This window comes from Lates calcarifer, linkage group LG8, assembly GCF_001640805.2.
Source record: "Lates calcarifer isolate ASB-BC8 linkage group LG8, TLL_Latcal_v3, whole genome shotgun sequence".
NCBI classification, from domain to species: domain Eukaryota; kingdom Metazoa; phylum Chordata; class Actinopteri; family Centropomidae; genus Lates; species Lates calcarifer.
In genome coordinates this window covers 11,553,220-11,566,593 of record NC_066840.1, presented here as the reverse complement: position 1 = coordinate 11,566,593, position 13,374 = coordinate 11,553,220, and the positions used below count along the sequence as shown (strand labels likewise).

The 13,374-nt window shown below is 39.8% G+C and overlaps 1 protein-coding gene across 1 annotated transcript in view; it reads right to left on the bottom strand.

Annotated features, from left to right (window-relative positions):
- Window positions 1–5,911: 5,911 nt before the first annotated feature.
- LOC108899126 (testican-1) overlaps window positions 5,912–13,374 on the bottom strand; it is a 54,156-nt gene continuing 46,693 nt past the window's right edge. The window contains exons 9-12 of the mRNA XM_018699395.2: window positions 11,972–12,193; window positions 11,348–11,407; window positions 10,691–10,828; window positions 5,912–9,187 (exon numbers count right to left, since the gene is read on the bottom strand). Of these exons, the coding sequence (XP_018554911.1) occupies window positions 9,015–9,187; window positions 10,691–10,828; window positions 11,348–11,407; window positions 11,972–12,193 (593 nt within the window). The 3' untranslated portion in view covers window positions 5,912–9,014. The remainder of the gene's footprint in view (window positions 9,188–10,690; window positions 10,829–11,347; window positions 11,408–11,971; window positions 12,194–13,374) is intronic.

The window sequence follows — 13,374 nt, the reverse complement described above, 5'->3', positions numbered from 1 at the left end:
CCAGCTACTGTACAACTAGGCTCAACTAGCTGCTGGTCGACACACACACACACACACACACACACACACACACACACACACACATTTCCTAAAAGATTTGTATTTTCTAGTTCTGAATGTGATTTTGAGGTCAAGTCCACACATCCATAAGAACATTATGGCTATAATCCTTTGGCTAACGTTTCATTTACCAAAGGGTTATACCACTCATAAAATAACATGTATCTCTCTTGTTAATAGGTGCACTGTTTTTCAACCCACCCCTTGTTAAAAGGTTTCACTTCCTTTAACACAACTGTCTGATGCATAACTTTGATGTTGAGAAACAAAATATTCAAACTCTCACTGGCTTTACACTGTCCAATGGGAGAAACATTCAACCTTCAAAAACCAGGAGTGGGTCAACTGAGGGCAGGTGGATAAACTGTAGTGACTGCTTTATGAAATATTCAGCCTTAGACATCATGACAATTCAAGATAAGCCATTACAATAGATGCTACTTTTAGTCATGTTATTCATTATGGATTAAAACTTATCTCTACTACCCACCCGTCCAGTTGTACACTGCTGGCTGAGATGGGTTCTGTCTTTTTCTTATCTTTTGTCAAGTTGTTGCTTATGACAAAGAAAGAACAGAGGGGAAACTCAATTTCTTCTTAAATATTCTGTAGCCTACTAGATTTCAAGTTTAACTGCCACATTTTGTGATGCAACTTTATATGCATAACCTCTTTTTAATCTTTAACTATTCATTTTCTTGTTTTAGCTCTTGTTTGTTTTCTTCTTTTAAATGCAATTCTAATGTCTTCTTATCATTTGTTTGTTTTTAATGTATGTCCATGCCTCTGTAAAGCACTCTGAATTGCCTTGTGTTTGGGTGCTATATGAATAAACCTGCCTTGCAACAGGTGTTTTGAATGTTACACATATGAGAGCTTTCCTTTGTATATCCAATTCTGAATTCTATCCAAACTGCTGAGTGGGCTATTTCAAGCCAGAGAAAGGTCAGCCGTCCAATTAGTGTTACCGGTAGTATAGAAGAAGAAAAAATAATAATCTTGCAGCATGTTTTAAGCCAGGCGGTTCAGTAATCTTTACCTTCTGCTGTTGAGGTTGATGATGCAGATGCAAATTATTGGGTGTGATGCTAGTTTGAGTCTAAAATTGTAGAGTGAGGTATAAGTATAGTGTTGCTCTTAATAAAGGTTGTAGGCCACTCTGCAATACAACAATTAACTACTGAGCCTTCTGAACATGAGAGGTCATATTCAATTAAATATTGATTGATTCTGGTAGAACTTCTTTTAGACATTTGGTTCTTTTTACAGAAAAAGATAAGACAGAAAAGAAGTTTAAGAAAAACATTACTAGTGCACATTTTGTATTCACATCACAACCACCAATATTTGAAACTAAAAAGTCAAAATGTTGAACTATTGTAATTGTAGTCCTATCTGTCCTTGCACCCTGTATTATTAGAAAAATTAAGAAGCAAATATGGAAGACAGTTGTTGCATGTGATTGTTTTTTTTTTTTTTTTTCCATTTCCTCGAATAGAGTGCCAGGAGACAGAAATTGTACAGGCTCTCTCACCATCAAATGCATGTGCGCCATAGTATTTCTACCTTCAAAGCTGTAAAAAAAAAAAATCTCCAAACACACAATTGTTACTTTTAATGAACATATTGGGCTTCACTATCTTCCTAAGTAGTAATATTAAAAGTTTATTCAGAGAGCATATTCACAAGGAGGATGTGGCCGTAAGTGCCGACATCATATGTGGACACTGGGTCTGACGAATGGGTGATCTACATAGAGGCAACCTTCATTTATTTTACAGGAAGCAGTTAAGAATAATCAGGGCTATTCAGATTTAGACCACTAGGTGACAGCATTGTTTAACCAAAAAATAAACGACTTCTACAGTATCTCACTTATTTTTTATCAACTAATTAGGAGCATCATGTCCCTGGAGCTTGTGTTTTTTTGTATTGCTCAATGGGACACTCAGAAGTCAGGTCTTGTTGTGTATTTGTTGCACTAATTGTGGCATGCAGTTTGTTAGACTTTATTAGGTTGCCATATGCTGGATATTAGTCAGTGTCTTTAGTGAATTGTGATTGTTTCTGTCAGAATAAACATCTGTTTGTGCAAGAAGCAACAAGCCCAAAGATTATCCCTGCGGTATTACCCATCTCTGGTGGACTGGGGGAGAGGGAGGAGGTGGGCGTAGTTTTCTGTCAGGATTTGGCACTCTCAGGATGGCTACATCATGGAGAAAAAAGTGATATAGCAGTTTGCGCAACTGACTGCTCCCAAAATTGTCCAGCACTGGCATCAGTGCCAATTCATCACCATCTGTCGACCATCAGAGCTGTAATGATCTGTCGCTTGGAAATGGATGGTGCTTGCCGTGTGCTGAGGGTAGGAGCTGTCCTGGCCGGTGCCTCATTTCACCTGGTCGTCACACATGAGCATTCAGAAGAGCAGGGAAGGTTGATGTGTTGCTGAATCCTCAACTATATCAGACGAAAGCGAGGAATTTCTAATTATTGTAGCAATATGGAATATAACCAACATAAGAGCATTCAGTCTTTTTTGGCGCATGGTCAAATTTTATGGTCATTCTTGGACATGGTTTCATGGTCAAGGTAAAAATACTTAAAAAAAAAAAAAAAATCCCATCCGAAGTTTGTATTGCCTCAAATCGTTTTGCAAAAGTAATACTTAAAACACGCACTGCATTTTTTCAATGCAGAACAGATAAACAACTCACAGATCATATCACAGATGATGACTGTTTATTGTTTTTGTCTTTTATATTTTGTCTAATATTTTGTCAGGTTATGAATAAACAACATTTCATTTAAAATGTATGTCTGTATAATTGGAAAGACAAATAAAATTAACTTGAATTCCTTTACACTCAAAACCGTAACCTCTAAATTAGATAGTAAGCGATTGCCTCTGCTTGTTGTTGTAAAGCTATATGGTCCAGCTGGATGTCTTCCACTTCCATTTATACTTAGTGCATCACTTTAAATACCAAAACGAGGCCTCTGTGTAGGTCTGTGCTCTTCAAAAGTATCTGACAAGCACCCATGTAGCTTTAATGATGTAAATTGTTGTGATTGTTTTTGCAGCAGGTCTAACTCTACAGCACAGCTCTGTGGTGAGGGTTGAGTTATTGCACAACTTGATCAATTATAATTTACCTGTATGTAATTGTTATGCCATGGCTTCTCTTTCCTGAATGTCACATTGTGCTCTGTATCAACACCAGCCTTCACTTTTCAGGTAATGATGTCATACTAGGAGTGAATATGGTGACCAGGCCATGAGTAAGATGGAAACACTGTGTGTGTGTGTGTGTGTGTGTGTGTGTGTGTGTGCACGCATGTGTGTGTGTGTGTGTGGTGATGTACATAGGGACGCATGTGTGTGTGTGTGGTGATGTACATAGGGACGCATGTGTGAGAGTTATGGAGAGCGTGACCCAAAACAGATGCCACCAGGTTCACAGGGCTCCATTTTCCCATCTGTGGCCATCTGCTTAAGTAGAGTTGTGGGGAGAGAGAGGGATGAGTGAAGGTGGAAGGAGGGACTCTCAGGGGTATTCAAGGACACAGTCTTGCTTGTCATCACCGAGAAGTGTGAATGGGGTGCAAAGACAGAGAGAGTGAGGATGCATCCAATCAGACACTTGTAGAGAGAGGCAGGCAGTTACATAATCAAAGACACATGAGCACATTGACATGGAGGTTGTGAAACTTCTTGGCTGCGCATCTGAGCGGGCTAACATCCCTGACCTGTAAAAGTTAGTCAGGAACAAAAGACAAAAAATGCTTAAATATAAAACAAATCAAAGCTCTGTGACATCTGTTTCTGTGACTCCTGCAACCCTGCTGTCACTGACGTATTAACGCTTTGATGCTTCCCCTCCCATGAAAACTTCATTTGCTCCTCAGTGAGTGCAGTGCAGCTCTCAAGACAGATGAGAGAACCTTTGAACTCCTCAAAGGGAATTAAGCAGCAGTTATTCTTTGCTGACTAGCTAATCTGTGACTTCAGTATGTGTCTGTCTCTGGGGCTCTCTTTCTCTGTCCTCCCCAGTGAAAGAGGGGATCATAATAGTCAGCACTTCAATAGCTTGCTTATGACTTAGAGCAATCTTCTTAGAATGTGCTGTATGGGTACGAGAATGTACAACTGTTGGTGTCTGGCAGCCATCTCTTGCACAACAGTGAGCTTTTTTTTGGTTCTGGGACAAGTGCAAAGATTTGGGATTGCAGTAGCAGGGGTGTTTGGGTGTGTGAGTATGTTTCTTTGCAAATCTTGGAGTTGACATTCCTGTCACATCCCTGGCTCTCTTACTGCTCTCCACAGAGGCAGAGGGAGATTTACGGATCTGTGTCCTAATATTAAGTGGATTAATCAGGAATGGAGAGTTGAGGTTGTCATAAATATAAATGAGTTCTTTTGAGGCATAGGGTGAGACATGCCTCATGTCCACACAGTGTAGGCTATTAGGAGTTTATCAGCGCAGTGGATTAAGACCAATAACCTCAATTTAGAGGCCAGGACACACAGTCAATCTTAATGATGCATTGGAAAGGGGTTAAACCCAAAGGTAATATGGACCAGCTGGCCTGCCTACACCACTCACTGACCCAGGGCATAATCCAATTGTCTTTCACACCTCGGGGAGTGAGCAGTGTATTTTGTAGTTTGCATCAGACTTAAAAACTCTTATTTGGCTTATTTTTTGTTTCTGTAATACATGTTGACTAATACATACAAAAAGAAGAGCAGCATCGCTTGAGCAAACAATGTGCTAGCTGTCACTGTTAGCCTGGAGGATAGTGCTGTGTTCCAGTCAACACATTCAGCCGATAAAGCCTGGAAGCCACCCATCACTCCCCAAGGAGAGATTACCAGATGCTCCCATCAATCTGACTGCTTTCCCAGGGCCTGATGGTCTATACTTCTTTGCCAACAATCTATAATGGAGAAATGGAATACATATAAACATTTGTAAATGCAGAAAAACACATATTTGTACATACAAAATGGACCAAGTGCAGCTGTTCTGCAACATCTGTTCCATCAACGGCTGCCATGTGCATAAATGCTGCAGTTCTTACTGCAGTGGCTGTGCTCCTTTAGCTCTTAGCACAATTAACATAAGATAAAAGATGGAGGGAACTGCTTTGAGATGACTCTACAACAGAAAGAGTGTCCATTCATTTAATGTTGTGGTATCTCTGGGCACCAGAGAAGAGAGAGGTCTTGGTTGTCACTCCCCAGGAAAATCAAGTTTTCATACCAGCGAGTCCTGTGCATGCAGTAATCCGTGTCATCGTTCATGCAGTGCAGCTTCAAACCAGTCTGAAATCATTATATCTGAGCCACCACCATGACAACCTCACAGATAGACTGATAGGGAAAGGAAGACGGGAAGGGTGAATGAAACAGGGTAGAAAGATGGTGGAAAATTGATTTTCTTTGAGCAGCATTAATCACATTGACTACAGAAAGGGCATTATCAGTTCAATGGATTTAATACCGCGTATTAAATGAAGACAAAGGCGTGACTGGTGAGGCGAGCTTATTTTGAAGGATGATGATGGGAATGATCAAAAGTCGATGCCATTTGGATGACATGCGAACGTCCCAGAGTGAAATTATTTGTACAAAACTCTCCTAAATGCATTACTCACATTCATCCTGGTATAAATGAATAAATGTGGATTCCATGCTTAAAATGCTTTTAAAACTGCAGGAATGTGCTCATGTCAATGTGTGTGTGCGTGCGCGTGCTGTGTCAGCTCTGGTGCATGCCAACATGTCAGTTATACAGTATGTGTGTCAGCTGCTGGCACATGTAGACTGCTGTTGCTGAAACGAGGACACTGAACACACAGAATGGGACTTAAATTTATTCAGACAAACATTGTGGAACTGTCACAGTGAAAACCAAATGCTTTTCAGCTCAAAACATCACCATTTCATTAGAATTTCAAAATGATGAAAAACAAGAGTTAAAAATGTATTCACTGTGCCTGCATGGAGAGACAAAGAGCTACACACTGAGGACCGTCAACTTCACACAACCCGATTCACATCCCAGAAATTTGACAATGCCACACAGCAATTCGTTATATCAGCTTGGACACAATATTTTAGTCTTACAAAGTAAAATCTATACATTGACAGCAGCAAGAAATATATATGCAAATATGGTCATTTTGTATTGTGAGAGCTGTAATGTTTGTGTATAAATCTGAATGTGTACATCTGTGTGTCTATAGCCCCAGTCAGGACCACTTCACAGCCAAAGAGTTAAGGCAGCAGACAGCAGGACACTGTTTTCCACTGACGACATCTTGAGAAAACAGGGGATGACCAGATTGACTGCGAAGCTCAGAGAAGAGGAGAAATGAGCTTATTTGTCTGTTAAATGAGTGAATCGATAGCTCACATTCAAACACACAAAAGCGGAATTGATGGAATTGAGCCAATGAAAGAGGAGTGCCTCGTAATAGATGTCAGCGATACCTGATTGGAGCTGAAGAGGAAAGAAGAAGATCATCAGGAAGGAGAAAAAGACCCGAGATAGATGGGACAGGGAAGAGTGTAAAATATAAAAGTCACTTCATTAAGCTTCAGGACTAATTAAAATTTTGCAGGAAGACTTTAAATCTGTTGGACTGATAGGAGCAAGAGCTGAGAATAAGATTTATTTATAGCCTGATTTACCATAACTACTAATCTAATATTTAAACACTGCGTCCATTAATCAATCCATTTGTGTGACAGGCACAAAATGATTTATGTACCCTTTTTGATAGAAGGCTACTCTTCTAAAATTACAAGACAAGCAGTATTTTCTTGCTTGAGCTGAATTTCAGTGAAAGAGAAATTCTACGCAGTAAAGGGACATCATTTATACTGCACTTCAATGTAAAGCTTAGCCTCTCATTCAATCATTCACATACACCAATGGCAGTGTACACTTCAATATGTAGTCAGGAGAAACTGGGAGTTGAACCACCAATCCTGCTCTATCTACTGACTCTACTTCTACTCAGTAAATATTTCATTACTTTTCCAGTGAGTGTGAACAATGAGGAAATGCTGATACAAATGTATTTGCTATCAGCAGACACATCACTTCATAGTGAACTTAACTTGAACTAAAGACAGTGATTTAGATTCTTTAATAAAAAGACAAATGAAAAAGACTGAGATTAAAAATCAGTGTGCCTGTACTGCATTAGATGTTTTAAGTTTAATATGATGTTCCTTACAACAGAGACTCCTAAGAGTTAACGGCCTCTTCTTAGATGTGTTAGTTAGCTATAATAGCGACATAAACATGATTGAGATTCTTTTAGCACATCAGCAACAGCAGAGTCTAGAGAGAGACTTGAACTTGCTTCAAACAGGAATCAAATTTCCACAACAATCCTTCTTACTCTCTTAGATTTTTCCTTTTGGCACTGAGCATTTGTGTTTTGACTGATGAACACTTTCTGATATTTCCCTTTAGGTCTGTGTGAGAACAACAGCTTTTTCAAGGTTTTTTAAGCAGATCAAAATTGGCAGCAGACTGTCTTGTTTGTACAAAGAACATAAACTGGGGAAAAAAGCAAGAAAAATAAGGCGATTTTGACTCATGAATATTTTTACAACTCAATGAAGGTAGCCATATTGCACTGCAGAGAGAAGCAGCCAAAATAATCACGATGATCGTCAAGGTAAAGTGTTTTCCTTCTTTGTTGTCTGTCATAAGTCTTTCTGATGGAGGTTTCTTGGTTTGCTCGTGTTGACGTATGTGTAGCCATCAGATTTTTATGGGGAAGGGTAGCTTGCCAACCTACTCTTTTCTCATTTGGGTTTGGGACTGGCAATGGCTGTGAAACATCTAGAGCGCATGACACCTGGCCATCACAACCAAGATCAGGATACACCAATGTGAAGTCAGTCTTAGATTCTCAAACAACACTAAAGATGAATAGGAAATACACTCTGCAAACCAGCTTCAAACATCACAAGACAATCCCTCAAGTGGAACTCCCAAAGAAGAAGAAAAAGAAAGAGAGGCTGACCATGAAACACCTAAAACAGAGATGTCAACCAGAATTACCTCCTCTAGGTTGTATGCATCTTCCAACCAGTCCAGTCACAGTTAATTAGCGTGTAAATTCTTGCTCACAGTGACCTTTGATGGACAGACAGACGGACAACCTGAAAACATAATACCTTCACATCCACATCCTTTGCCAGCATGGAGGCATAAAAATACAGCGAGCATTCATAGCTCAGGAGTGTGACAGTGGTGCATCAACACTGCAGAACCTTAAAAGGAGCCCAGCTGTGAAATACAAAAGAGAGTGAGTGTCTGAAGACAGAAAACACAAACCAGCATTTAGTCTTCCTAGAAGTAACAGCTAATATTTATTACCATACGTATAAGTGAACTTATATTGCTGGCCTCACTGACTGAGACCAGAGGATCTGAACATGACACATAAACAAAGTGAGGAGGCAAAAACAGAATGTGGGGAAAAATTGGACAAAAAATTGTTGAAAGTTAGAGATGTTGGTCTAGAGAGCGTAGGAGGGTCACTCTAGAGACATTTAGGCAAAATGATCGATGCAAAAATATAGACTGAAGCCAAGGTAGATGGAGATACTGGGTACACTTGTTAAATGGCTACTGGTGGAGCAGCAAAGTGGAAGTTAAACTCAGAAAAAGAAAAGAAATGTTCACTACTCAGTACCAGTTTTAGTATACTAAACTCAGTGGAAGTTATTATCTTTTTTTCACCTCTTGACATGTTTGGTGGTGTGTTTTTTGCTGGCTGTTTATGCACACTCTTTCCACAAAGCACTCCTCCACTCATCATATGAATGGAAGATTATTACACATTCTTAACTTTGTGGACCTGCTGAAACAGCCTCAGATCTGTGTTGAGAGAACAGAGCCACTGGCTGGCTAATGGCAGAGCTACCAAACATATCCAGTTTGACTGTCCTTCTCCACATCCTCACTGTCCTCAATAGCTCCTTGGGGGTGTTTCTGTTTGCCTCGTTCATTCTGTGATAACTCCTCTTCTTGGTCAACAAAGAGAGTGACATCATCCCCACTGCCAAAATCCCCCGACGCCTCCTGCTCCTCAACTGCAGGAAAATAAACACAGACAATAATGCATGAACTGGCAAAGAGGCCAAAAGATTGTTCAGTCTTTCTAATGTTATAGTCCATATGTAACCCGTTATCTCACTGGGGGGGGGGGGACACAACCAAAGAAACACAGGGGGTGGAGAAAAGAGAAAAACAGGAACACCTACTGTGAGAATGACATGTAATCTGGCATAAAAAGACAACAAAAAAGCCTGTATCAACACCTCTCTGACACAATTTTAAATTTCACAAAGGAAGCCTTTATCACAGGGCAATTTTATCAGATTGCATTATAAAGTATAACACTCCTGCGGTTTTGTTTACCTGATGAAAAAGAGCTCCTGTGAAGCACATCCTCTCTATTAGTAAAAGATTAAACATGATTAAATGGCCTAAAAAGTAACTAAAAAGGAGTATGCCTCTAAACAAGCCTACACTCAAGGAATCCCATGGTGAACAGATTTTTCTTTTTAAATTAACACTGAATCAAATTGCTCCCTGTTACATTAACATGCTAATGCAGCCAATCTCACAAATATTAAGTCTGGAGCCTGACACTGCTTCAGCTCATTGTTTCAGTTTGTTGCTGTCTCTGGCAATGTCCAAAATGAGACAACTGTGAGCACACTAGCTCACACAAGCTGATTGAATGATAACCTACACAGTGTGACATTGTGGAGAGCCAAAGTAAGCAAATGGCTGGCAGAGAAAAAATTACCTATTATGCCAAAGAGACTGGGATATTTTTTCAGCAGCCCGTTGACAAAGCAGATGAATAGTAAGATCACTCCTTTTTCAAACTGTACTGGATGTTTAAGTCATGTTAGAAAAATGTTTACCTCTGTGTTTGCCTCATCTTGCTAAGTTTATACATATTTTACTGTATGTGTAAACTTCTGCCCTCTAGTGGTAAAAAAATTCACTTTCGATGATGTTCTCTGTGCCACCCGCATATGCCTCTGTAATATTCCTGTAAAAGGCAGTACACTTACACCTGTGATGTTCACTATGTTTCAGTATAATGTTTAAAGAGAAGCTCTGCAGGCTGTCTGCAGCTGTCCAGATTACACAGGCAGAGAGATGACAGTCTCACAGCACTCCACCTGGATCAAAGCACTCACTCTGAGAGACAGATATTTTGCAAAGGCTGGGACTGGAGAATTCACAGGTTGCAACCATGGATGGATGATAATATTTTGTTTTTCAAATGCAAATTGACAGAGAAATTACAGATTTTGATTGGAAGTGAAAAGGCAGTGATTATTGGAAATCTTATATTACACTAATTAATTTAAAAAACTCATAAATAAAAATAAATAAATAACAAATAAATAAATGAAACATCTTTGCATTGATGAAAAAATCTGTCAGTTTTAAATCTGTTCTCAAGTCCTTCATTTGTTTTTTTTTTACACTTGTAATTTCCTTATATTATCAAACACATGTAATGTGAATAGGTGCTTCATTTACTGTAGTCCAAATCAGAGCTGTTGTCTTACCACAGTTGGGGTTGCCTTCTTTTCTGGAGCCAGCGATCTCGTTGCCATATCTGTCCACACACCAACACTGGCCAGTGCTGCCGTGACACTGGGTCGGTTTGAAGTAGCCCTCCTCAGTACAGCGAGGGATATGGGAGCCTAGAGGCAGAGAGGCGAGGAAAAAAATGAGAGACAAAAAATGTGAAAGGAAGAAATGTCTAGAATATTAAACAGAGAAAAAGACAGAACAGACAAAGAAGCCTCTGTGCTCTACTCGGATCAAACTGAAGGCACGTCTCCTCCACCTGTGACCAAAGGTATCATTGCCAGCAATCACTCATCACAGTGATGGCTACAGGACAACAGCCATACATCTACTTAAAGGCAGCCAGTCAGCTTCAATAACATCTACACATTTACACACACTCACACACAGACCATCGCTCAAGCTGGGTATTGTTGTATGCAAAATATGCTCAGTAATCAATGACTGTGGCTAATGGGACTGATGTGAAAGATGTCAAATGTTCACGTGTTACTGATTCATTTGAACCTACAAAATTATAAAATGAAATATAAAATGTGATGTGTGATTTTATTGTGGGTGTAGCATCAAAGGTGGGCATGCTGTCCTTGAATACAGATGAGTGCCTGACAGCTGTCACCAGCTGAACTGACCTGTGGATCTCCTTCGATTCTGTGTCTGGATCAGATATTTTTTTCTTTGGCAAGGCAGTCCTACAAACACAGAAAGATACAGTTTTAATAAAACAGTTTTAGTAACAAACACACAAAAGACAATTTCATTTTGTCTTTTGCACTTAATGATTCTGCCCTCAAATCAAAAGTTGTCCTCTTAACCCAAAGTATTTACTTTTTCCACAACCTCTTTAAAATTTCTGTTTACAAAAACCTGTTGATGCTTTTCAATTCTGTTTCACTCTTGCTGTCTCCCTCCTCTTTCCATGTTGTACCTCCCTCCCTTTTTACCCCCATCATTCTCTCTGCACCAGGCTGAAGGAGGCAGTACAACCACTTACGTTTTCATCACTTTTTCTCTCCAACTCCTGCAGAGAACGTCCGCTGACTATGTCCTATTTTTGGATGCTTTTTGGTTGTGGAAATGAGTGCAAGTTAAATTTTGTGCTCCAGCATGTTTGTTCAATACACTTTCACTGCTGCATCTTTCATTTCTTCCCCTCTTAACTGCTCCCTGCCCCCCCCCCTCAACCCCCGACAACTTCATCATTCTCTCTGTCAGACTCCATCAGGCTCTGGACCCCCCCCCCCCCAATCCCTCACCCTCAGGTTTCTGGAAGCAGTAACACCACTCGTTGTTAGACAGCTTGCCGTCCTTGAAGGAGTCGCAGGAGTTGAAGAGGGGCTTCATGCACAGCTCGTACTTGTCCAAGTAGATGGTGCTCAGCTCTGATTGGTCCAGCAGGAGGTCAGAGTTTATGTCTAGCTTGTTGAACATCCAGCCCACTGAGTCCTTACAGATGGGCAAGATGCTGGTGTCAAAGTCTAGAAACAAGTAGAAGAGAGAGAGGGGCACTTCCATGACTGACAACATCCTGAGAACTTTTATTAAGATCTAGCCAGTCAATAATCATAAATATTCAACAATGTTGATGTAATGTCTTTTGTTGATGTCGTAGTTTGTGTAGATTTTACAAATTAACATGCTGTCTTAACAAATGTTTTGCATTAAACGGCTGTGATGACCCCATTTCATTGCCTTGCTTGGCCTGTCTTGTTCGCTTTTTTCAACCTCGATTCATGCAAATAGTTCACTTTGATAAATTATTTTCATTTTTGATATTTTCTCCCTCTTTGTGTGAACGTTGAGTCACTTCATGACATTGTGAAAGCACTGTTTCTGACAGCTAATGGCAGGGCTTCGGACCAGGAGAAGGGCCATTTTCAGATTCCAAAACATTTTTTCAGGCTTGCATCTATTTTGTCATTTGGTGACTCACATTAAACCAAACAGCACATAAGAGTTATTCAGAAGAGGGGGTGTAACGCCAACAATCAGGCGGTGTACTTCAGTGACACAGACTGCAAAAACTGCATAACCAGTCACTTAAACCAAGTCAAAGAAACATGTTACAGTCATGCTCTGTGCTGTTTCCGTGGACACCAACTGATTATACGACTTGCAGTACAAATAAAGCAAAAAGCAATAAGCCTTTCCTGTGTGACTGTGCCCTAAAGTGCATATATGGAAGTGCATTAATTAGTTTTGTGTTTAAAATTACATAAAAACTTGAATGTGCTCTGTGTGAATATAATATATATAATATATATATTTTATAACTATAATTACATTTCACAAAACATAGCAGAACCAATGTTAAGATCACTAATTTGAGCTGGAATGAGCAAGTGCCAGATGCCGAGTCTTTCAAACAGGTTCTCAACTGGTTTAAAAGTAGAAAGAAAAAAACCAAACAAAACAAAAACCTCTTAGTGACACTGTCACACAGACACTTTTATTGTGTCCCACTTTTTACTCAGTAATCCTACCACCACCCCTTCTGATCGCACAGTCAACTGACATGTTGTGATTTTCCAATTTCAAAAACACGTCTTTCTGTCAACTGACTTTTTAGCCCTCCCCTTTCCCTAAAAACAGAGATTGTTGACCACAGCACTTGGCACCAAGTGTAAACAGTAAATCGAAACTAGATGGCAGTAGAGGG